Here is a 22,564-nt window from a genome sequence, read left to right as displayed (position 1 = left end):
AATGGTCAACAGGTTGAACATGGTTCACCGATATGCCCTCACAGTGAAGGAGGCCCACAACCTCCTGGACCCAAAGAGAATATAGCCACCACATGGAGGGAAGCAGCTCTTCCCTTCCACTCGGCCCTAAGATCACATCTGTAGCACTGTGTCCAATTCTTGTGTCCTCCCAGTACAGGACTGGTGTGGACATAGCAAAATGAGTGGAGTGAGTGGCCATGAAGATAATTAAAGGACTGAAGGCACCTGTCACATGAGAAAAGGCTGAGAGCTGGAGTTGTTTTAGCCTAGAGAGGCCTGGTGGACAAAGAGGGAATTTATCCCTGTGTAAAAATACCTGAGGAGGTGGGGGGATAGCAAAGAATGAGGAGGCAGTGGTGCCAACTGACGTGACAAGAGGCAGCGGGTGGCCTGAAACACAGGAAATCCCACATAAAGAAAAACTTTTACCATAAGGCTAATTGAACATTGGAAGAAGCTGCCCCGAGAGGCTGGGGAGCCTCCATTCTGAGACAAAAGCAGGCGGTACACAGCCCTAAAGACCATGCTCCAGCTGCCAATGCTTTGAGCCAAAGGTTCATCCAAATGATCTGTAGAAGCACCTTCCAACCTCAGAGATTTAATGATTCTGGGAAAGTTGTTTTTAATTCCAGATTTTATTTCCAATGGTGTGAATGCATTATGCAACAGCTGCTACACACGCGGTAGCTACAGCCAAAATCAGGTTCAGACTTGGTTGTTGTTTTTTTTTTTTTTGCCGTTATGTTCTGGTTCGTATCTCTAACAGACTGTTCATGTACAATGCAGTTTCCCTGATAATATGCAGTGTAAAGGTGTATTCTTCTTTGTCACCCTCATCTAGTTTTACCAGAAGTATGCTATTCATACAAGTGTCACCCCTTTCTCAAGCTTCTGGCTTCAGCAATCGCTTGCAGGATCTGCAGTTGCAACATACAACCACGTGTGTCCAGAGATGGGAGGAGGAAGCAGAGGAGAAAACTCACTCTGATACTGATCTCAGAGAGCCAGAAGCTCTTGAGTCACAAAAAGCTCTAGTACCAAGAACTAACTGCATCAGGTGTGACAGTGGTTTCCAGGCTCCAAATTTATAAGAAGGCTTTTCAACAAGGTGTATTCTCACAGTAATACAACTCATTATTCACACACCAACAGGAGATGGGAAAAAATGCACTGAATATTTAGAGATGGCTATAAAGAGCTGCAAAAGGATTACACAACTGAAGGACAGATAAAATGCAGTAGCAATAAAAAACCCTAAAAGCAGTATTTCCTAACACAGCATTACTACATTCTTACTGCTTTCCCAACTCAGTGTTTAGGTAGCACATAGAACCCACTGTTGTTTCCAGATGAGATATCTATACCCTTTGCACACAAGGCTTCTGTAAGATTCATTTACCAAATATCAGATTTTCGCTTTGTTAAAATTGAAAAAAAAAAACAGAGAAGAGGTAATTGTCTTAAAACAGGCAGATTTTGTTGATGCTGGAAGGAGACACCAGATTAAATATGATTTGAGGAAACATCTACAGCTCCTCCAAGTTGCAGACGTTCAAAAAAGCAGTCCTTATTCCTTCTAGACTTCCTATAAAGGGGAGAAGAAAAAAACTAGTCTTTTTAAAGGTGGCTGCTTGCAGGATTGTATCAACTCTTCCATCCTGAAACAAACTCATCTACTCTACAGCTTCTTCAGATAATTTCCTACTGCTCCTCCCCCCCCTTCAAAAAAAAAAAACTCCACATTTTCAGAGTTTTTTTTTCTGTAGCTAACCTCACACCAGGTTTTAGATAGCTTATGTAGCTTTAGAGTATAAAAATAAAGAAAACTTGTAGTCGAAGCCACTATGATGTAGGCTTCGCTATGAAAAAATATCTTTAGATGCCTAGGGTAGCTGTACTTAAATCTAGCACTCGTTCCCTGTAAACAAGGCTCGCACAAAGTATATTCTAGCACACAACACAAAAAAGCAGTCAGCTTTATTTAAAGAAAAGTAACAGAACAGGCACAACTGGTTTTCTCAGGAATTAAGTTTTTTATTTCCAAAAGCCCATTTATTAGAACTGCTGATCCAAAGCCTGCTGAAATCCATAAGAATCTTCAGTTGAAAGGACTTACACTTTTTATTTGATGAAGTAATATAGAAGGAACAACATCATTTTCACTTATTTCAGCATCTTAAATTAATTTTCAAATACTTTTTTCCCCTCCAATTTTAAGGAATTTTTATTAATATAAAGCACCACATGAGGTTTTCCTACCCATACATTTTCACAAACATCTGAAATCATCCATACTTAAGAATCAAAAAAAAGTATTCTGGACTGCAAACGTTTTAAGGCAATAAATATGATTGAACGTCTGGGAACTGGATGGAACTCCAAGTACAGAACGCCCTAATGGAACAGTAAAGCCTCCACTACCACTGGTAACAGCAGTACGTAAAATAACCTAACAGTGAAGAAGCAGGGTTGTAAAAGTAAAAGCAGCCCAGAAAGGCTTTACTATAGAGTAAATATTAATTGGAAAATATTTCTGTAGTGAAAATGTAGTGACATTCGAGAAGACAACTAGTCCTATTCCTTTCCCAAAGGAGGGAAGGAGGAAGAAACCAAGTTCCTCAAAGAGAGGATGGTGTTAGGGGTTAAATACAAGACAAGAACTACCACCTCTCTGCTCCTCATGGCTTGGAAAGCTTAGTAATCCTCATTTGAGAATATATTTTTGTAATTCCTGCGTTCTTGCTCACCAAGTAGGCAAGACAAGAGCCTTCCAAGGAGCGAAAGCTCATGGCATCCTGGGCCCTAAGGAGCAAAGAGAAATCTGCCAGGCCAGATTATCTAAGGGGGGAAGCAACCACAGCATTAACTGAACTTAAGGTCAAGTCACTCCCACAAATCCTGTTCTTAATCTCACACATAATGCCTTTCCATCAACTCATCCGGTGGCATTAATGGCTTGAGTTAAAAACACTTTGAAACATGATGATTCACCCTCTTGGCACTATCCAAAAGGAGACAGACATCACAGTGCTTCACCTCCCTCACAGCAGACACACAACATTACATATAAAATTCTGTTTCCAAACTTCTGGTTCCCACTCCCGAGTTGACAAAGAGCCTGGAGACAACCGCTACATCACCCACTGATGTTGCATCACCCACAGACCAAGCGATGGACAACTGGCCACGAGATGGACGAAAAGGTTAACACATTGAAGGAAGTGTGGGAGGAATCTTCTTCCCAAATAAACACCCACCAGATAATGCAAAAAACAAGCATCAAAACAGTCTGAGAGATCAGTCTTGAATTGAAGAGATCTCTTCCAGAATTTTTGGCATTTAGGTTTACACAATTCCCCAATTCAATTTAAATAAGGGAAAAATGATTGCCTGCATACATGTTTACCGGGGAGAACTGTTTACCCTGTCCACACCTTGCTGACTAACCACCTCGCACCACCACTGTCTCTGCTCACTCACCTTGAAGAATTCAGTTGCTGAGAGCCATGAATCACTAATTACAGGAGCAGAAACCATCTTCACCCTAGAAGCCTTTAAACATTTTAGGCTTCAAATACAAACATTTAGCCTGAATAATAGCAGCATGGGTTGGGGGGCACAGGGTGGACTGTCGCTCTGCCTACCCACAAAAGACAAAAAGTCCACCTCAACAAAACCATTTTGTGGTTTCATTCACCTCATTTCATAGTCCTTTTGGTAAGTGATTAACCCCTTAATCTTCTTGAGAACTGCTTTTAAGGATTGGTGAAGGGGAGAAGTTGCTTTTTGCTTCTGCCTCTGGTATATTCTATAGCTGCACATCAGCAGCCCTGGAAGCTCTGTAGGTTGCTGAACAGTCCCTCGAAGAGCCTCTTCTTTCCTTCAGCTGGTAACCACAGACATGGAGTGGAAGAGGAGCACAGGAAACTCTCCTACAGCAGTCAGCAGACCCAACTGCCTAAAGACCCTTCACTGAATGGAGTTCTCCACTGGCTCCTAGGGATCTACTGGGCTTGCCGCTGCAGAACTTGCAAGACGTGGAATCAAGAATAAACTTTTGCAATGTAATGCAGCCCAGTAAAAGTAATGCAGAAAACAGACAAAAAATACTGGCATGATCGTAAGCAAACAGGAAAGAAACACGAAAACTACAACAACATGCTTAACTTCTGCGTACAAGCCACGCCATCACCTTGCTTTCTCTTGAAGCTGGGAGAGGCTGGAGGAACAGATAGGGCGAACACGCAAGCAGGCAATTAGGCATTTCGTTTTAACTACTACAGCCTGGGGAACGTTAGACACACATGGTGTAACAAGAATTAATAGTAACTTTTACAAAAACGAACAAAAGCACGGACTAAGTTTGCTATCTAGCCTGAGCCTTTAAGAATCAAAAATAGGTCAAAATCCCAAACATTTGAAAAGCTGCATTTCCTGTTGCTAACAGCAAACAGCCACCGTGCTTCAGCTTAGTACGGAACCACAGTCTCAAGGCCTGAACACGGGAGGAATTGTGATAAGCTACCATGGAACTGGCATCAGAAGATACGATAACACCTGTAGATCAGATCAAAGGTCCACCCAGCCTGTCTGCAGTGGTGGCCAACGCAGACAGTTGCAGACGATTAGGGAAGAACCCAAGAGCAAGCACCACTAAAAAATTCTCCCAGCTTCGATTATTTACAAATCCCTAATTCATTCCGCTACCAGGTGATTTAGAAACTCTCAAAGTATTGCTTTTCTAAAAAAAAATATCCTGGCTATCCTTCAGTTTACATAGACACCTTTAGCTTCCAAAATATTACGGTGAATAGTAACATGCTTAAATAACTGTTACGCATAAGGGCTATCATCTTTCGCCTGTTCTCACTCCATCACACTCATCTGACACCCCCAAGTTCTTGTATAGATAGTGAAAAGCTGGCCCACATAAATTCAAGAGAGGTCAAGAACGCCACAACACAGCATCCCTGAATATCCCGAGTTGGCAGGGACCCACAAGGGTCCAACTCCTGGCTCCACAGGACCACCCCAAAACCAGACCCTGTGTCTGAGAGCGTTGTCCAAATGCTTCTTGAGCTCCAGCAGCTCGGTGCCATGACTGCTACCCTGGACAGCCTGTTCCAGTGCCCGACCACCCTCTTGGCAAAGATCCTTCTCCTGACATCTCAAGCTCTCTCTCCAGTTCCAGTTCTTTCCCAAACTGTGAAGTCCTGGCTTCCTTAATTGTTTTTGGTGAACAGGTAACTCCATGTGCTCAATTATCATTGCTGCCCTTTGTCTTGAGGCGCTTCTGGTTGTACTGTTATTCCTGAGATGGAGAAAAATGGAGAGGGAAGCCACAGAACAAACCTAGACACACCAACTCCAAGTGTATGGACAAAGTCTATGTCTGTACAAAGGCAAACACTAAAATAAGCACTTTCCTTTCCCACTGTCATTCACCTCGTGAAAACAGCAGAAAGCTACCAGGCCCTCTTAGCCATACAGCTGAATCATTCTCAGTCAAAATGCAAACAGAGAGCAAACTATTCAAAACCACCTGTAAAGTCATAAAGAACAGCTAAAGGGCATGGGCTCTGAACTGCTGCTAGCGCTGGCCTGTATCCATTATACAACGCTGTTTTGTAATACTTCATACAGAGAAAGCCTTTGTTCCACAACTGAGCTGCAAGGACCATTTTGGTCAGGTATGGAGTTCTTAAAATAATAATCAACATTTTTTATTTATTTTAAATGAGAACAAAAGAGATGCAATTAAGGAGCTTGCAAGATTACTTCCATGACATCAGGATCAGAACACCAGTCCACCAAGCTATTTATGGCTGCTGAATTACTCCAGCTTCTGATTCTAGCACAGACTGCTAGAAACATTGAAGATCATCCACACAAACTTGTTTCTATGTTCTAGCTTTCCTCCCAATGCCAATTTGTAGAGACAAGACACTTTGACCTCCTAGGACCAGTACAACAGCCATTCATTCTTACTTTCTTAAGGTCAGGAAGGAAATCACATTCAAATCCCACCTCACAGGTAGTCCCAAAACTTCTCTAACAAATTTAAATAATAAATAAAAAAAACACCAGACGGTATTCAGACCAAACCCATACAAAAACAGGGCAAAGTACACAGGCTGGAGCAGGAGGCCTGTAAAATTGCCATGAGAATTGATTACTCCAGGCGAAGTTTACTTACTCACCTTTTACCATGGTGACTGAGGATAATAAAATTTTAAAACGCATGCAAGAAGGGACAAGTAGGATTTTACAACCATTGATGAATAAGAAATGTTTGTGGCTACACATGGGAATGCTTTTCACCATAATCATGGGCTCGCTATTAAAGTTACATCAAAATTGGAAAGCTGAGGAGAAAAGCACAGCAACAAAAACAAAGCATGAACTGCAAGGAGACTGCCTGCTGCTACGTGAACACTGAGGCATTCCTCCCTAACTTAACCCTAATCAGATCTTTATCTTAAAGAAAAAAAAACACAGGTCAGAACTTAAAGGGTAGTAAGAGCCACCTGCTTGAAGTGCACATACTAGATCTGCTGCTTCTTTTGCTGGCCCAAACAACAACAAAATGTTTTGGCTCTCAATTCTTGCATCATAAGGAAATTCGATGGTTCTGCATACCCATGCAAGCACTGAATGAACCCTGGCCTTTTAAAATAGTCTAATCCCAAGGACATTCAAGTTTAAACATGCCTAAACTACAACAGACCCGAAGTTTAATTAAAGAATTGTGTTAAAATATCACCCACGTTTCTTAGGAAATCAACCACTTCCACATTTCATTACAGCAGGGCAGTGCTTGGACGAGCACAATGTTTTCCTCAAAAGTTGAATTGCACTGAAGTTTTGAGATGAACGTTACTTTTGTTTCATAAACTAGTTTTTCAACTATAACTCCTCAACACAGCACATGGAAAGTTTTAATTAACTGTAGTTCTCACAGCTGAGAAGTCTGTCCCAATACCATAAACATATCATTGTGTAGACTGCATCTGTCACAAGCCAAATAATCCGTACGGGATTTTGGAGAGTTTAATTGTTCTCCTTGAGCTCGTCCCAGGGTCAGAACAGGCAGCACCCATGACACCTATTCACATCCAATGTTAAATCTCGTAGGAAATTTATCTGTATTTTAACCCCTTCTGCCCTCACACTTAAAAAGTAAGCAGAAATTTGAAGTAGAGGGCTATTGGTATGTTCAACACTATTGTCAAGATGATTTAAGCAACATTGTTTTTGTTTTGTGTTTTGTTTTTTTAATTCCCCAAGAGTTTACATCCTCTGAGATTCTCAGCTTCTTAATACTTCCTAATAAAGTCCCATATACTTCAAAGAAAAACTAGAATATAAGAAAGGACAATAAAATAGTTTCTTAAAGGGCGAGTGATTGTCATTTAAATGTAAATAGGGAATAGTACTCCGTTAAAAGTACATGAAGTATACAAAGACATAACTAGGAGGGCACACTACCACTCCCATCAGTAAAAACACAAGATCACTTCAGAAACAAGCTCACATTTCTCCTTTCAACTGATTGGTACCAACTACAACCATTACTCATAAGTGTTTAACATCTCTCTTCTCAGTAAGATTTAAAGCTCTCTATTTTATTTCTCTTTCCTGTCCTTCCAAGCAGAAAAACAGCGCAAACCTCAAAATTAAAAATAAGGAAGATTAGGTCATCTAGGCAGCCCATTGATGTCAGCGCAAGACCGTTCCCTACAGTGTATTTGCTGTGCTTAATGCATTCCATACAGTGTGTCCTAACACATTATGCAAATGACACTTACATAAAAGAAAATCGTCTATCTCAAAGCGCACCCCTCCGCCAACAGCCGATCTGTAATTAGCCATGGCCCCTAAGGAGGCACCTCATTCACTGGGAGCAAAGCAGCAGCTGCTGGCAGAAGGAAATCAGGAAAAATTCAAACAAAAATAAGCCCACAACCTGCGCTCCCAAAGGTAGATGCTCACGGTGGCAAGCCAGAGTCAAAATCTATGAACAGCTGTCTGTATTTTTCCAGAATGCCCACACAGCACCTTTCATGCTCAGCACCAAATATTTACTATCACGATCTGTATCAGGCTCTCTCAAACACTGTGATGTTCAGAGAGCTACAATTACAGCTCGCTGAGCTCTGCTCATAAACACCTTCTGAACTGCAAGTTTTTGTGCAAAAATCAACGAAAAATATAAAGCAGCAACACCTCCCACTGAACACAATTCATTGATGACATTCAAAACTATAATAACGCATCTTTCTGAATTAGTATACCCTATCTCCACAATATAAAGAGACTCAAAGAGCAAAGCACATAGCTTTGCCTAGTTCCTACTTTCCTATCAGCAAGTGACCCAGTCTCTAAGCTCTTATCATCATTTTCCCAGATGAGATTGATTCAAGACTACCAGCAGCAATAAAACAGGACATTCAAAATTGTTTCACCATTACTAAAACAAGAAGATAAACAACAACTCTGGGAGTAGCTAGAGTTCCCATGTAAAGAAAGTAAGAGAAAAATGCATTTCACCCGGTTTAAAAGCAACACAAAAGGCAAAAACACAACAGAGGAAGCCTCCCAGCTGAGAAGTCTCAAACTATTTAAGAACCACAAACATAAAACAGCTTATCCCACCTTGCAACCAGAAGATTAAAAGAATTCTTTCTTTTGGCACTTTTAGGTTTACAAGACGTGTCGAACTTCTGCTATGAACACAGTCGAAGCCTTTTTGATGTTGCTGTTCCCACCCATCACCTGGGCTTATGCTCCTGCTGCATACACCTACTGCTGAGTGATGGGGAAAAAATACCAGGACTCCACAACAATACTGAAAGTGTCAAGACAAGAAAGGAGTTGGACAGGAGATACACACTATTTACAATAACCTGCACTCTGTGTAAATAAACAGGTGAAGTGTGACATGATTATCCCCATTCATCCACCGATCTGACCAGACAGCTCTCATTCACTGTTTATCTATTATGCTTGGCACATGTTATTTAGTACATATATTACCTATTATGGGAGGCAGACGAACTCTTCCTCTATAGCAAGGCACTAAATTCAAGGATTTGATGAGATCACAGGATCTGATGTCTCTACAACGGAGGAGTCATAGCTAACAGCTCATCAGCCTGACGTCTGCAGTCCTGTCCATTAACACACAGCTTCAGTGCCAGCTACGAAGCCCCGCCATTTACAGCACAGCTAAGCCAGGCCTTTTAGAAACAATGACCCCTTATTAACAACAGGAAATAAATCCCTTTTCATTTAACATCATTTCCTAAGTTTTTATATTCTGCTTCCTAGCCTCTGCAATTTAACGTACAAACAACGGCAATGAAGAACACAAAACCACTGAATGCCAGAATAGCTTCATTTTTCTCCATCTTCCAGTTGTTAAAGAAAAAAATAAGATCAGCATCAAGCACCAGGATATATTGCTAACAGGTTAACCAAACACCACAATGCAAGTTTCCTCAGGAAAAGATACAGAAAGTTTTTCTTTTTATAGTGCCCACAGGTTGCACACACTCATGTTCTCATCACCATCTACACAGCACCATACGCCTGCATTCACAAATTTAAAACTCAGCTTTTACTCTTTGCAGAGCCAATGCTCTTCTGCTGAGCTACGTTTTAGTCATCCACCTACAGGAAGACGTTTTTGTACATCCAAGTAGTACAAGACCATAAATGCCTAAAGTGCAGAAGTGTCATGAGATGCCTTCTCTTCCCCAACAGTCCGCTCAGTTGGTTTTGGTGTATGCAAGTAAATAGCACAGACCAGAAATAATACATCAGAAGTAGAGATGTTTTTTCCACATTCAGTTTAATGATAGGAATTTTGTTAAAGTGCTTATAGAAGGAAAAAGCTCAGATAGGTGTTGTGATGTTTGCTACAGCTGCTGAAGAGAAACATTTTAGGGACAGCTCACCTTAATGCTTTTATAAGTTATTTGGACACAGGACTTAAATATACACTAAGTTTACAGATGACGCTAAATTAGCTGTTGACTAAGAAGGAGCTGTTGACTCCTTCAAGGGTAGAGAGGCCTTTCAGAGATCTTGACAAATTAGAGGGCTGGGTAATCAGTAATCTCCAACCACATGGAATTTAACGAGAGCAAATGCTAGATTTTGCATCTGGGACAGGGTAGCCCTGGCTGTACGCACAGACTGGGGGTGAGAGGCTGGAGAGCAGCCCTGTGGAAAGGGGCCTGGGGGCTGTGCTGGAGGCCAGCTGGCCACGAGCCAGCCGTGTGCCCTGGGGTGCACCAGGGAGGGCATAAAGCTGGCAGAGAGCCTCCACGGGAGGGCTACAAAGATGGCAAAGGATCTAGAGGAGAAGACATGTGAGGGGCCTGGGTTTGCTCAGCCCCGAGCAGAACAGGCTGAGGAGAGGCCTCATGGCGGCCTGCAGCTCCCTCACGAGGGGAGCGGAGGGGCAGGCGCTGAGCTCTGCTCTCTGGGGACAGCGACAGGACCCGAGGGGACGGCATGGAGCTGGGACAGGGGAGGGTCAGGCTGGGGGTTAGGGAAAGGGTCTGCACCCAGAGGGTGGTCAGGCACTGGGACAGGCTGCCCAGGGCAGTGGTCACGGCACCGAGCTGCCAGAGTTCAAGAAGCATTTGGACAATGCTCTCAGACACAGGGTCTGGTTTTGGGGTGGTCCTGTGTGGAGCCAGGAGCTGGACTCCATGATCCTTGTGGGTCCCTGCCAACTCAGGATATTCTGTGATTTACCCTACAGAACATACACTGCATACAGTAAACACACTTATTCTGAACTGATACAGCTCAAAGCATTCTTCAATCCATCAGGCTTCTCTTACAAAAACTCTTGTTTTTCAAGCAATTATCTAAGTGGTGCAATCAGCAAAGGCATCTTTTCGAGTAGAAGAAAGTCACTTTCACAAAAGCATCAGACACATCTACATTTGAAGGCACATCCCTTCCTCTACTTGAAGAAAATTAACTGTTTACTGCTTTATGTTGTCACTTACCAGATACATTCTGGTTGAACCTCATTATACATCATGGCAATGCCTCTACTCATCAAGCACAGAGGAGTACTGGTCTCCAAAGGTACTGACTTCCAGAGCAGCTTACACATTTGCAGGCATAATTATGTAAAGACTGAAACACAGAACCTAACTACAGCCTCCCAGCGCTTGTGCTCCTCCAGCAGAGACACTTAACACCTGGGTGTCGCCACTCTGAGCCTACCAATGCCATCCCAACCAGGCTGCTAAAATAGCAAGCACAGTCTACTAATTATTGTTAGTGAAAATGCCAATCATTTTCTATTTTTACTGTCATCATTGCCCTTCTCTGGTTCCTGACCCTTCCAGTTTATGCAGTTGTGTTCTCTCTGATAAGGAGTACAAGAAAAAATATTGTGGGGTTTTCTCCCCCTTTCTTTTTAACCACAAATACTGAATTCGTAAAAATACTAAAGAAACTAACTTTTCTTTTACTGAAGCCTATGGAAATGTACTCCCTAATTACTGCCAAATGCAAAAACTCACTGGAATCTCTAAAGACAGTCTACTATGCCTAACAATTTATCTGTTAAGCAAAATAAATAAATAAATAAAAGATACAAAAAAGACATCATGCTCCAAATTTCTTTGCAGTATTAGATGCTTCCAATAACAAAAATCTAAACGTGCATGTGCTCTGAGTTCCAACAGAAAAAAAAATATCAAAAACTCTAATAAATTTTATTTCACAAAAGTATTTTAGTGTTCATAAGTGGACAAAACTATTGTTTACCATAAAAATAACCTTTTAAAAGCTACAAACATTGAGAAGTGTTTAAATGTTGGATAAAAAAATATGAACCACAATTTCATCTTAATACAGATAACAGCAAGCTACACCACAAACTGATTTAGTAATTCTTTTGAAGTAAATGCAAAACAGTGGGAACAGAAAACCAAAAAGAGCACTTTTTCATGCCTTCCTAAGCAGGGAAAGAGTTCAAACTTACACTAACAAAAAACGGCAGCTCCGGTCTCAAATCTGGACAGAGCTATAAATGTGATGTTGTGACTAGCACAGCACTGCCTGTACCTCAACAGGGCTTAATCACTACAGCAAAACACTGCTACAACCTGACAAAATGGAGATAGTATATGCCTAATAATCTAAAAGCCAGAAAAAGCACTCTCACTTATCTGGCCTTATGAGCACAAGCTCAGCGATTCTTGTACCCATTTGCAAATGTGTGTCAGATTTCAAAAAGAATGGCAAACAGCCCTGAGAGTCCCTAGCCCTCTCTGCCAGCTCCCCCAAGAGCCCAGAATACGTGATCTGTCCCTTTGAACAGGCGCTGTATGTTCAGATGGGAGCCTGCAAGCCTGAATGCGTCATCTTTGTTCTCAAAAATCATTTCAGTGAAGGGGCTCTGTAGCGCGAAAGACTTCCAGGTGCAGTGTCAAGGAAAAATAAAAAAAAAGTGAAAATAAAAAAGTAGAAATCATGGCAAAGCATGACAAAAAAAAAAAAAGTATAATATCAGAATAAAGAGGCATCCAAACAAAAAAAATTATCTACCCATATATGCATTACCCAAAGGAGTCAAACTGCATGCCCACAATTTTCCCACCTCTGTGTTATAAAGATACACACTTGTTTCATACTCAAAAGTTCCTTTTCTTTGTACAAGCAGTGATCTTGAAGACATAGGACAAGTTCTGTTCTTATCAAGCCCCAGTGTTTATAGCTGTACCCTTCCAAAGCCTTTATCTGGCTGGAAATCCTAGTTTCTCTTGCAACTACTTTGCCCATTATGAACACAAGCTATGCTTGGAGTCCTCCTCATGACATCTTGCTGTGTGTACAGGTCTACAGCTAAACATTATTACATGGACATGAGTTAATACTGCATGACAATGTGAACAACATATGGGAGATAGTGTGCCAAAAGCATAAATCATTTCCCAAAATTCCCAATACCTTGCACGTCAAGTATGAACACACTATAAAATGCTACAACAGCAAGAACTTCTTGAATTTTCAAAGACTCCCTTTTTACAGTAATTTCACTAAGTGTTTTCTGATCCTTTTTCACACAAAAAGAGGTTCCCAGTGTTCAATACAAGTCCTATTTTGGAGTTAGGGATTTGTTCACACCAGGACTGCACACAGTAACCATGTCATCAGCTCAACTCAGACAGCAGATCGCAAACCACAACCCCTCAACTCTCTCTTGGCATTTTACACCAATCTATGAAAAAGCAAATAAATAAATTGTACTTTAAACCATGCAGGAATACGTGCACGAAAGGAACTAAGAATGCATTACGACCTCAATTAGGCATTCATGAGGGCTATCTTCATTCAAGCAAAGATTATTTCAGGCCTGCTGTGATTAAGGCAGTCATCAGTGTAAGTGCATATTTTCCAGCAGTTAAATGTTAACTGCAACACAGAAATACCAGGTAAAACAACAGGCAGCGCAGCCCATTTTGCAATTCCATACCTATTAGCAGTCCCCGGTTAGACAGCTCTAAGATGAGCTCCAAAGGTGCCAGAGGCCTCATTAGGGCTCACCACAGCAGGGAGAGGTGGATTATGACAACAGCACCAGTGCCAAAAGACCAGCAGCCTCAACACGACAGAATTAAAAAGCAGATTTTCACTTTTACACTTGGCCATGTGGCTTTTCCCCTCTTCCCACACTATTTAAGTAGTATTACAGGATACGTTCTCCAAAAATGGCCTTGTTTTCAGTTACATTCAAAAAAGGGTATCAGTAACAACATACAAAATCCACACAGAAATTAACAAGCACAATTCATCGCTAACTCTTAAATCTCAGCGTCTTCTGTTTTTACTTATCCCTCCCCATTTTGTCCTCACCTAACCCACCTGCTTTAAGAGCCTGTGTGACTCCCTTAACCGAGGCAACGGCAGCGAAGAAAATCTTACACCACCATATGTGCCACTTTGGGATCGAGGCAACAAGGTGAACCGAGGATAGCGGTAAAACAAACCCTGGCACTTCTGAAATTAAAAAGCCTTCCATTTTTTGAGCTCTGTAGGTTTAATACCAGTCTCCTGCGTGCCAATTTCAGCAAACAAAAGGGGACCGTGTACATAAAGGACACCCACCCCACAGCCCTACCCGGCTTCCAGCCAGCTTTCTGTCACAAAAGTTAGAAAAAGACAAAAGTTTGCAAATGAAAGTTTAAAGGCGGATCTTGGAGCAACGCGGCCGGAGCCGTTAGGTCTGCTTCGCTGGATGTGAACTCCGGGTCGTTTCGCTGATATTTACGACTATTAACAGCCAGCTGGGAGCTGAGGCATTAGGTAGGGTTTTAGGGTGCCCGGCCGGGCTTTTGAAGGGTGGGGGGAGGCCACTCGGGGACGCTGAGGGGCTTCGGATGGGGGCAAGCGGGGCAGGGCCGGGGCCGCCACACGGCTCCCAGCGGCTGCGGGGCGGGCGGGCAGGAAGAGAGGGAGAGGGCGGGAGGAGGGAGGGAGGGGGGCGGCCATTAAGCCCGCTCCAGCCAAGCCGTTCCCCGCGGCAGGAGGGGAGGGAAGGAAGGAGGGAGAGAAGGAAGGAGAGAAGCGAGCCAGCCCCGCACCCGCCCGCTCCTACCTGGCCGCTGCCGCCCGGGGGGGGCTCGGTGTCTCCATCTCCGCCGGGCGGCCCGGCTGCCCACCGGGTCGCCATTATTTCAGTTCCCGGCTACAAAGGAGGGGCGAGTCCGCTGGAGCCCACATCGGGGATGGGAAGAAGGGAAAGGAGCCGGGAAGAGGTGTGGGGAGGGGGGGAGGCAGCGCCGAAGCCGCTCGCACACACCCAGCGCGGCCACGCCGCCGCCGAGCCCGGGCCGGCCCCGTCACGCAGCGGCCATGGGGCACAGCGCCGGGACGGGCCCCGGGGCTTCAGCCGCGCTGCCCCGCTTCTGCCTTCATGGCTGGAGCCGGAGAGAGAGAAGAGAGAAAAGAGCGGAGGTGTCAGTCCCCGGCGCGGAGCCGCCGCCACCCGTCCCTTGTTAGGCTAATTGCACTCGCTCGTCATCTTCCTCTTCCTCCAACTCCTCCTATCCACAGCCCCAGCCGCGGGGAGGAGAGGGAGGCGGAGGCGGGAGGCGCCCGCTCCTTCCCTCCCTCCTCCTCCTCCTCCTCCTCCTCCCTCCCTGCCCGCCACACGCGGGCTGGCGGCGGCACGGGGCGAGCCGCCCGGGGCAGGGCCGGGACGAGCCGAGGAAGGGAGGCGGAGGGCGGGGAGCGCGCCCCGGGGCCGGTCCCGTCCCGTCCCGAACTTTGCTCAACTCGCCCAGGGGGCCCCGCAGCCGCCCTAAACCCGGCTGGGAAGCGGCGACAAAAGAGCTCGGCGAAGGCCAAGCCCCGCCGCTCCCGCAGCCGGGCTTTTGTTCCTGGCTTCCCAGCCAGCGCCCTGCTTCCCTCCCTCCCTCTCCCCCCTCCTCCTCCTCCTCCCGGCTACGTCGCAAGGGCCGCCGGCGATCAGACCACCGCGCCCCGCCCGCCGCCCCTCCCTCGGGCCTCGCCGCTGCCCCCCGCCGCTCCCCGGCCGTGAGGCAGTGCCAGCTGCGCCGCCCCGGCCACCTGGGGCCACCTGGGCACCGGCCTCGGAGCGGGGGAGCCGCGGCCCGCCCGGCCCCGCCGACCCCCACGGGGCCCCCGCGCTGCCCCAGCGCCGCCCGGGCTCGCCTCGCCTCTCCCCGGCCCTGAGGGGCGCTGCCCCCGCCGCCGGCCCCCCTCTCACTCTCACACGGCTCCGGTCGCCGTCCCCTTTCCCCCGCCTCCGGGCCGGCGGGTTGTGTTGCCTCCAAAAATCCGCCCTCCTCAGACGACACCGAGAGGGCAGGAGCCGGCTGCCACCGCCCGCCCCGCCGTGTGGAGCGCCCCGCTCTTCGCCTCTCCTCCCCACCGGCTTTTTCGGGTCCCTCACGGGAATAATCGCCCCTTTTTCTGCCCTGGAGAAGGATTTGGTGCTTCTGTGGCAGGCCCCGAGCTGCACCCGGTCCTTGTGCTCCCGGTCGGTGCCCCGCAGCCTGAGGGCTGGCAGGAGCCTGGCCGTGGTGTCACGGTGAAGGCACCGAAAATAAACGTCCCCTGTGTCCCCTGCTTCGGTCTTACCACTGAGACCTTTCTATTTTATTTTATTTTTTCCTTTTCCATGGTTCTAGAACAGCGACTGGACAACTGAAGTCTCTGCGAGAGGCAGCTACGGAAAATAAAGTGACTTGCATGAAATAAAGATCCCGTCTCGTTTGTGCCCTCAAAACAATAATAATGTGCTGGGGTTGTGTGGTTTTATTTATTTACTTAGCTATTCTCAGTGACCTCAGAAAGGAGGTGACTGGCCTGCTTATGCAGCAACCACTCCCATCGCAGCAGGTAGGAATATCGGCTTCCTGAGAACCGAGAGGAACCTGGACGTCCAAATGCTGATCCTTGTCAAATGGTCATATCTACCCTCCTCTGAACGTAAAAGTATATTACACCACAAGTCTTGTCACCCAGATTTACATGCCTACCTACAATTCCATGTGATTCCATGGATCTCTGTAGATGAATATACAGCTAAAACATGTAGTAGTTCCTGAAGTCAATGTGTGAAGGCAATGTTAGACCTCCATTTTCAGGTCCTCATAAATTTCTGATGTTGAAGACTACTTCATAGCTGAACCTGACCTGGACCACAGATTACATACACATATTTTAATTAAGCACGCTGCTGCCCACCTAGCAACTCACAGGATGATTTTGTCAAGCTCCCTAATAATTTCTCGTTGACATACACTTTATGATTTATTTGCCATCCAACCCCTGAACAAACTTACAATATCATCCAGTCCATGGTTGTCAAGAAGTTGAAAAGATAGAGATAAAATCACCCGAGATTTTTAAGGGGTGAGGAAAGGGAACAATTGGGGTACTTTTGTTGTTTGGAAGCTGTTATCAAACAAAGCCAAGAACTGTTGCTGTCTCCTTGGCTGCATACTGCTCTCTGCACTTTAGTCATTGTGCCAACCTGCAGAACATCATTGAAAATCTATTATGTATATGAAATAACTTCCATGTAATCATGATCATCGCTTTTCCCACGAGAGCCACAGACTCCAAATCTAAATTAGCATCATAACTAATATCCATGTAGAAAGTTGTCAGATTTATAAAATGTCTCAGAGAGATTTAAACATGAATAGACTATCTGAGCAATCGTTTAGTATCTAGCAAGTCTCTATTTATATCAGCAGAGCTACATCGATACAGTGACAAATCTTCCATTTTTACTTTTCTTACATTGCCAATCAAATTCTCTAGCTTTAGCTCTCAAAATATACAAGTGAGGCAAAAATATCACAGAGGAAAATATAATTCTAGAATCACAAATTATTTCATGGCTTGGCTAAGGAAATAGATCTTATTATTAACTCTGGGAAGGTTATATTTGCGTAATTATCAAAAGAATATTTATACATATTTATACTACCAAATCTTCATTAAACTATACGTACTTCATTTTCTTCCTCATAATCATAATTTTCTATTTTTTGTGGCAGATGTTTTTTGCCTGGGGAGCTGGGATATCTTTAGGACTTTCATGTGCTGTAATTTTTCACTCTAAATACGGTGTCATAGTTGCAACAGGAAAGCTTACAGAAGGAGGCAAGCTTTCAGAAACAAGCTCGTTATCTCAGATTCAAAACACACAAGAAAAATCTCAGAGTCTCCTAGCCACCTTTGAAAGCGATTTAATAAAAGAGGTTGCAAAAGCAGAATTAGGGTAACCGAGAGCTATAATTTCACTTTCTCACCTTCTAGTCTGAAGGTGTTGACACATATTCTGTTAGCAGACAGCTGCAGCAGCTTAAAGTGTTAGCACCATCCTACTGTTTATTATCACTCCTTGCTAAAGAGTATCATCCCCACAGGAGAGCTGGTGCAGATATCTCTGAGCACATCTCAGCCACTTCAGTGCAAAGTCTAGCAGCTCTGTTTGAATTGCGGAGGCAGGCGGAGTTCAGCCTACGCTGCCGTCCAGGGGCTGAGGCGCGCTGGGTCGTTCTGTGGTGCCAGTTCTGCTGGGTCAGCGACGACACAAATACGGGGCTGTATCTTCTTAAGACAGCGTTTGCCAAATGAACACGTCGATATCTTGAGAACACAGAAATTCTAAAGGCTAAGTTGTGAATATCAAAATTCACTTGGGCGGGTAGACCAGAGGACTGAAACTCATTGCATGAAATATGCTTGAGGTACCTGCCCCCTGCCCACATGGTGCTTAGCATCTACCTCTGGCAGAGCCCAAGGGCCTGCCTTTCTCTCACACCTACGACCTATCTAAACTGCACCCAGCCCATGCTGAGGCAACTCGCTTCCCAAGAAGCCATGCTGTCCATGCCATCCCGAAGGCCCTCTCCTCTCCCACCACGTGCAGCCCACCAGGATCTGTCAGAACTGAGGTGCCACGAGCAGCAAGTTGGCTCAGCTGTGGGTAGTCCCAAATGTCCTACCCTTGGGTTAGCGAGAAATGCAAGCGCAGAGAAACAGAGGATAAAGTGAGAGCAGGTTTCTGACAGGAATTTTGAGATTAGATTAGTGTGGAGTACCTGGTAGGATAGATTAGATAGGGAATAGTGGGAGATAAGAGTAAATCCTGTCTATTTTGTGCTGGGGTATGGGGAAGACTGAGCAGTTAAGTCTGAGGAGTTAAATAAGAAAAGGTCCTGTTTTAAAGGACCTGGTTTTGGAAATGAAAGGTAGAGTGAGTGGGAAGAGAGGGGATTCTAAGCGAGAAGACATTTGCATTGATGTTTGCCCTCAGAAATTGTTGCTTGTGGGAGCTGTTGAGGTAAGGCTTCCCACCACAGACCCCAGCTGCTTAAATCTCACAGGCAAGGCCTGCTTTGAGAGGGTCAGGCTGAACATGGACACCTCTGCAGTTTCTGTTTCAGAGAATGCTACTGCTTCCCTGGCAGACTTTGTGAGCACCACGGCGAGCAGCCTGGCACAGACTTCTTCCAGTGCATGGCCACGGCACCAATTGACATCCATCTAACAGCTTCCACGCTCCAGAGGATGTTGACTGGTGCCCTACATGAGGATGATTTATTACATTTCCCCTAGAATGGGAGATCAAAAAATGCACAACACATTTTTCATTATCTGGTATATCCAAGATACTGCAGTTGGAATACAGTTCCTTCCTAGACTTATAAAAGCCTTCTGTGAAATCACAAGTAGAGCCACACAGTAATCTAACCATTGTCTGCAATCGTATTTGCTTTACAGATTTCTGCATTAAGATTCCTGTGATTCAGCCATGATGCATGCAACAGTTTCCTGCAGAGCACTAGCATATTATTCATCCTAGATATTATTGGTGATGGCTGTTTTGTTAGTAATTGTACCCCAATACTCCCATCTCACTCTATGGTCTTTCCTATCACCTATATTCTTTCCTATCACCTATATTCTGTCTGCGGAGATTAATCTCATCGCTGCCATGCCTACGCCTTGGCTCCCACGTGTACACTGAACTATGACCAAAGTACCTCCTTGCTTTTATTTCAGTCTTCACAGGAGATCACACCTACCTCACTTGGCCCTGGATGCTGAGGCTTTTCAAGTACTGCAGAGCACTGCCAAGAGGAATTGAAGCCAGCCTGCCACCGGGTCTACAGTAAGAGATTTTGGCATCCTGAAGCTTCAGCAGTGCTGTCTCCACCAGTCACAGGCTGATATGCAATATCCCTTACAAGTAATTCCCTTTTGAGTGCATACTGCATTCTGCACGGCTTAGTCCCCAGGTATAATCTCTGCCTGGCTAAAGTTGTGATGAAGAGGAAGCATGGCCTACTGGAAAGGCAGAGAGGAGCCTGAAGTGGTGGGGTGTGCATCTTGAGAGTGGTAAGGTACTACAAAAAGAAAACTGTATTGAAGACATGGTGAAAAATGTATAGCACGGTCTCCAACCTGGGCCAGGAGGTTGATTGCCAGCAGTGCCATTGAATAACGAGATGTGCAGAGCAGGTACAGGGCAAGGCTGGACACGGGTTGGGTTGAACAAAGGGGAAGTACGGCACTGTGACTTCTTGGGCATGGACGCAGACCAGAGCCAGCATCGCCAGGCTCACTGAAGACAGGTGAGGAGGAGAAAAAGGGACTTGGTAAGACCAGAAGTCTGTCACTACTGACTCAGATGTCCTCAGAACATCCTCCACCACTAAGTTAACCGGTCTGATGGGCAATGCAGCCTCTTGCCTTCCCCACAGATCCTTCCTATTGCCAAAGCAGTGAATGACTTGAGGCAATGGTACAGCTTGAGTGCGATATCACATAAATGCATGGCAGCTTCAGGACCATGAAGTGAAGATCACTACTAGGTGTGCTCAGGGAGGCCGTGGGTAATATTTCTGGCTGTGCTCTCAGGACCCATGTCCCCTGCACTGTAGCCACTGAGTAGAGATGTGCTTGGGAAGGGGGCAGTCATCTTCTGTGCAGAAGCTACTAGAGATTGCCTTCCCTGGCTTCATTTCCTATCCTGTGCCAGGGCAATTCCCCAACACACTGCGTTGAGGACACCTCAGCTTCTTTCCAGCAACAGCATGAGACCACAGAACTTTCCCCCCAAGGGCAAATGATGGTTCTGGTCTCCTGACCTGAAATATTTGTAGAAATGGTCAAGTTGCCTCCTCCCATACCAGCTGTGGGATGATGTGGTGGATGGGAGGAGTGGTGGTTTGCCAGGCATCGTGGTTTGGGGTCAGGTTTCTCTGAGGTAGAAAGCTGGATCTTACCTTCCAGAGCTTCCCAAAGAAGACACGTTTTATCCAGGCTGTGTGTGGCTGCTGTTTGCTGGCCCTTTTTGTTCTTCTCCAAGGCATCTGGAGATCTGATCCGAGTACGTGTGTGTATGCATATGCCTCCAACACCTTTTCTTTTGGAAATAGGAGGAGTATGTGACCACAACAGCAGTGTTTGTCAGCATGGACTAAAAGCCCGGGTTTGGAAGAGGAGGCAATGAGCTGCTTTTTCTCAGAATACTTTGTGTGTTTGAGAGTATGTCGTGGTTCCGCTCGAGTGGGCAGCCGAGCTCCACCACAGCCGCTCTCTCACTCCCCCTCCTCAAAGAGGAATGGGGAGAAAATATGTGAAAGGGGCTCAAGGATTGGGATAAGGACGAGAAAATCACGCAATAATTAATGTAACGGGCAAACCAGACTCAGCATAAGAAGACAGATAGTAAGATTTATTGCTCATTACCAACAAGCTAGAGAAGTGAGAAACAAAGGAAAAAAAAACCAAAAGCGCCTCCCCCCCCATCCACCCTCTTCCACCTCCTCCCCCCGAGCGGCGCAGGGGAACGGGGGAATGGGGGTTATGGTCAGTCTACAGCACTTCTTCTCTGCCGCTCCTTCTCGGTCACTCTCGTCCCCTGTGCTGTGGGGTCCCACCCACGGGATGCAGTCCTTGACGAACTGATCCGGCGTGGGCTTCCCACAGGCAGCAGCTCTTCCAGAACTGCTCCAGATATGGGTCCGTACCACGGGGTCCATCCCTCAGGAGCAAACTGCTCCAACCTGGCTCCCCTACGGGCAGCAGCTCCTGCCAGATCACCTGCTCCTGCGTGGTCTCCTCTCCACGGGCTACAGGTCCGGCCCGGAATCTGCTCCGGCAGGGGTCTTCCACAGGCAGCAGCCTCCGTCGGTGCAGGGCCACCTGCTCCACCGTGGTCTCCTCCACAGGCTGCAGCGTGAAACCCTGCTCCACCGTGGTACTCCATGGGCTGCAGGGGGACATCCTGCTTCACCATGGTCCTCACCACAGGCCGCAGGGGACTTCTGCTCCGGCGCCTGGAGCACCTCTCCCCCTCCTTCTACACTGACCTTGGCACCTTCAAGGCTGTTTCTCACTCCCTTGACTCTCCCGGCTGCTGTGTGTCGCAGCGTTTTTTTCCCTGTCTTAAATATGCTCTCACAGAGGCGCAAAACAACATCGCTTATTGGCTCAGATCTGGAAAACAACGGGGCCCTTCCCAAACATGGGGCGGCTTCTAGATCTTTCTCACAGAAACCACCCCTATGGCCCCCTGCTACCAAACCTTGCCACGTAAACCCACTACAGAGTATCAACAGAGAGTAGCCATTTGGCTTCTGCCAGTTGTTTTGGGAACCAGGGAGTTACCCTATGAGAAGCAACATCTCAGCTGATGTCCCCCAGTCTTTGTCATGGTCTTCTCACATAACAAAGTTGAGGCACGAAGGGAGAGCTGTCTCAGGATGCTGCTCCTCACACAGTCTGGGTGACAATGTCCAAGGCCCCAAAAGAAGCCAGGATTTCACGGAGAGATGACTGTTCCTGCTGGCCAGCATCACTGAAGCATCACCAAGCAGAAGGTTGCGTGCAGGTAAGAGGCCTGCGGTACTTCGTTTCCCCTCAGAGCAAGGATGATGGGTAGCGAGGCAGGTTATTCTTCCATGTGTCCAAAACAGAGATGGTGAGAAGTTTTGGGTGTGCTGTGCATTCACAC

General features: G+C 45.9%; 1 protein-coding gene across 1 annotated transcript in view; it reads right to left on the bottom strand.

Moving 5' to 3' along the window:
• ARHGAP21 (Rho GTPase activating protein 21) overlaps window positions 1–15,475 on the bottom strand; it is a 118,276-nt gene extending 102,801 nt beyond the window's left edge. Inside the window, exon 1 of the mRNA XM_068673706.1 lies at window positions 14,654–15,475. Coding sequence (XP_068529807.1) covers window positions 14,654–14,728 — 75 coding nt within the window. The 5' untranslated portion in view covers window positions 14,729–15,475. The remainder of the gene's footprint in view (window positions 1–14,653) is intronic.
• Between the last annotated feature and the right edge of the window lie 7,089 nt (window positions 15,476–22,564).

The sequence above is a fragment of the Anas acuta genome, chromosome 2 (assembly GCF_963932015.1).
Source record: "Anas acuta chromosome 2, bAnaAcu1.1, whole genome shotgun sequence".
In the NCBI taxonomy this organism is placed as follows: domain Eukaryota; kingdom Metazoa; phylum Chordata; class Aves; order Anseriformes; family Anatidae; genus Anas; species Anas acuta.
The sequence above is the reverse complement of the archived record's forward strand: the minus strand, read 5'-3'. Positions and strand labels throughout refer to the sequence as shown.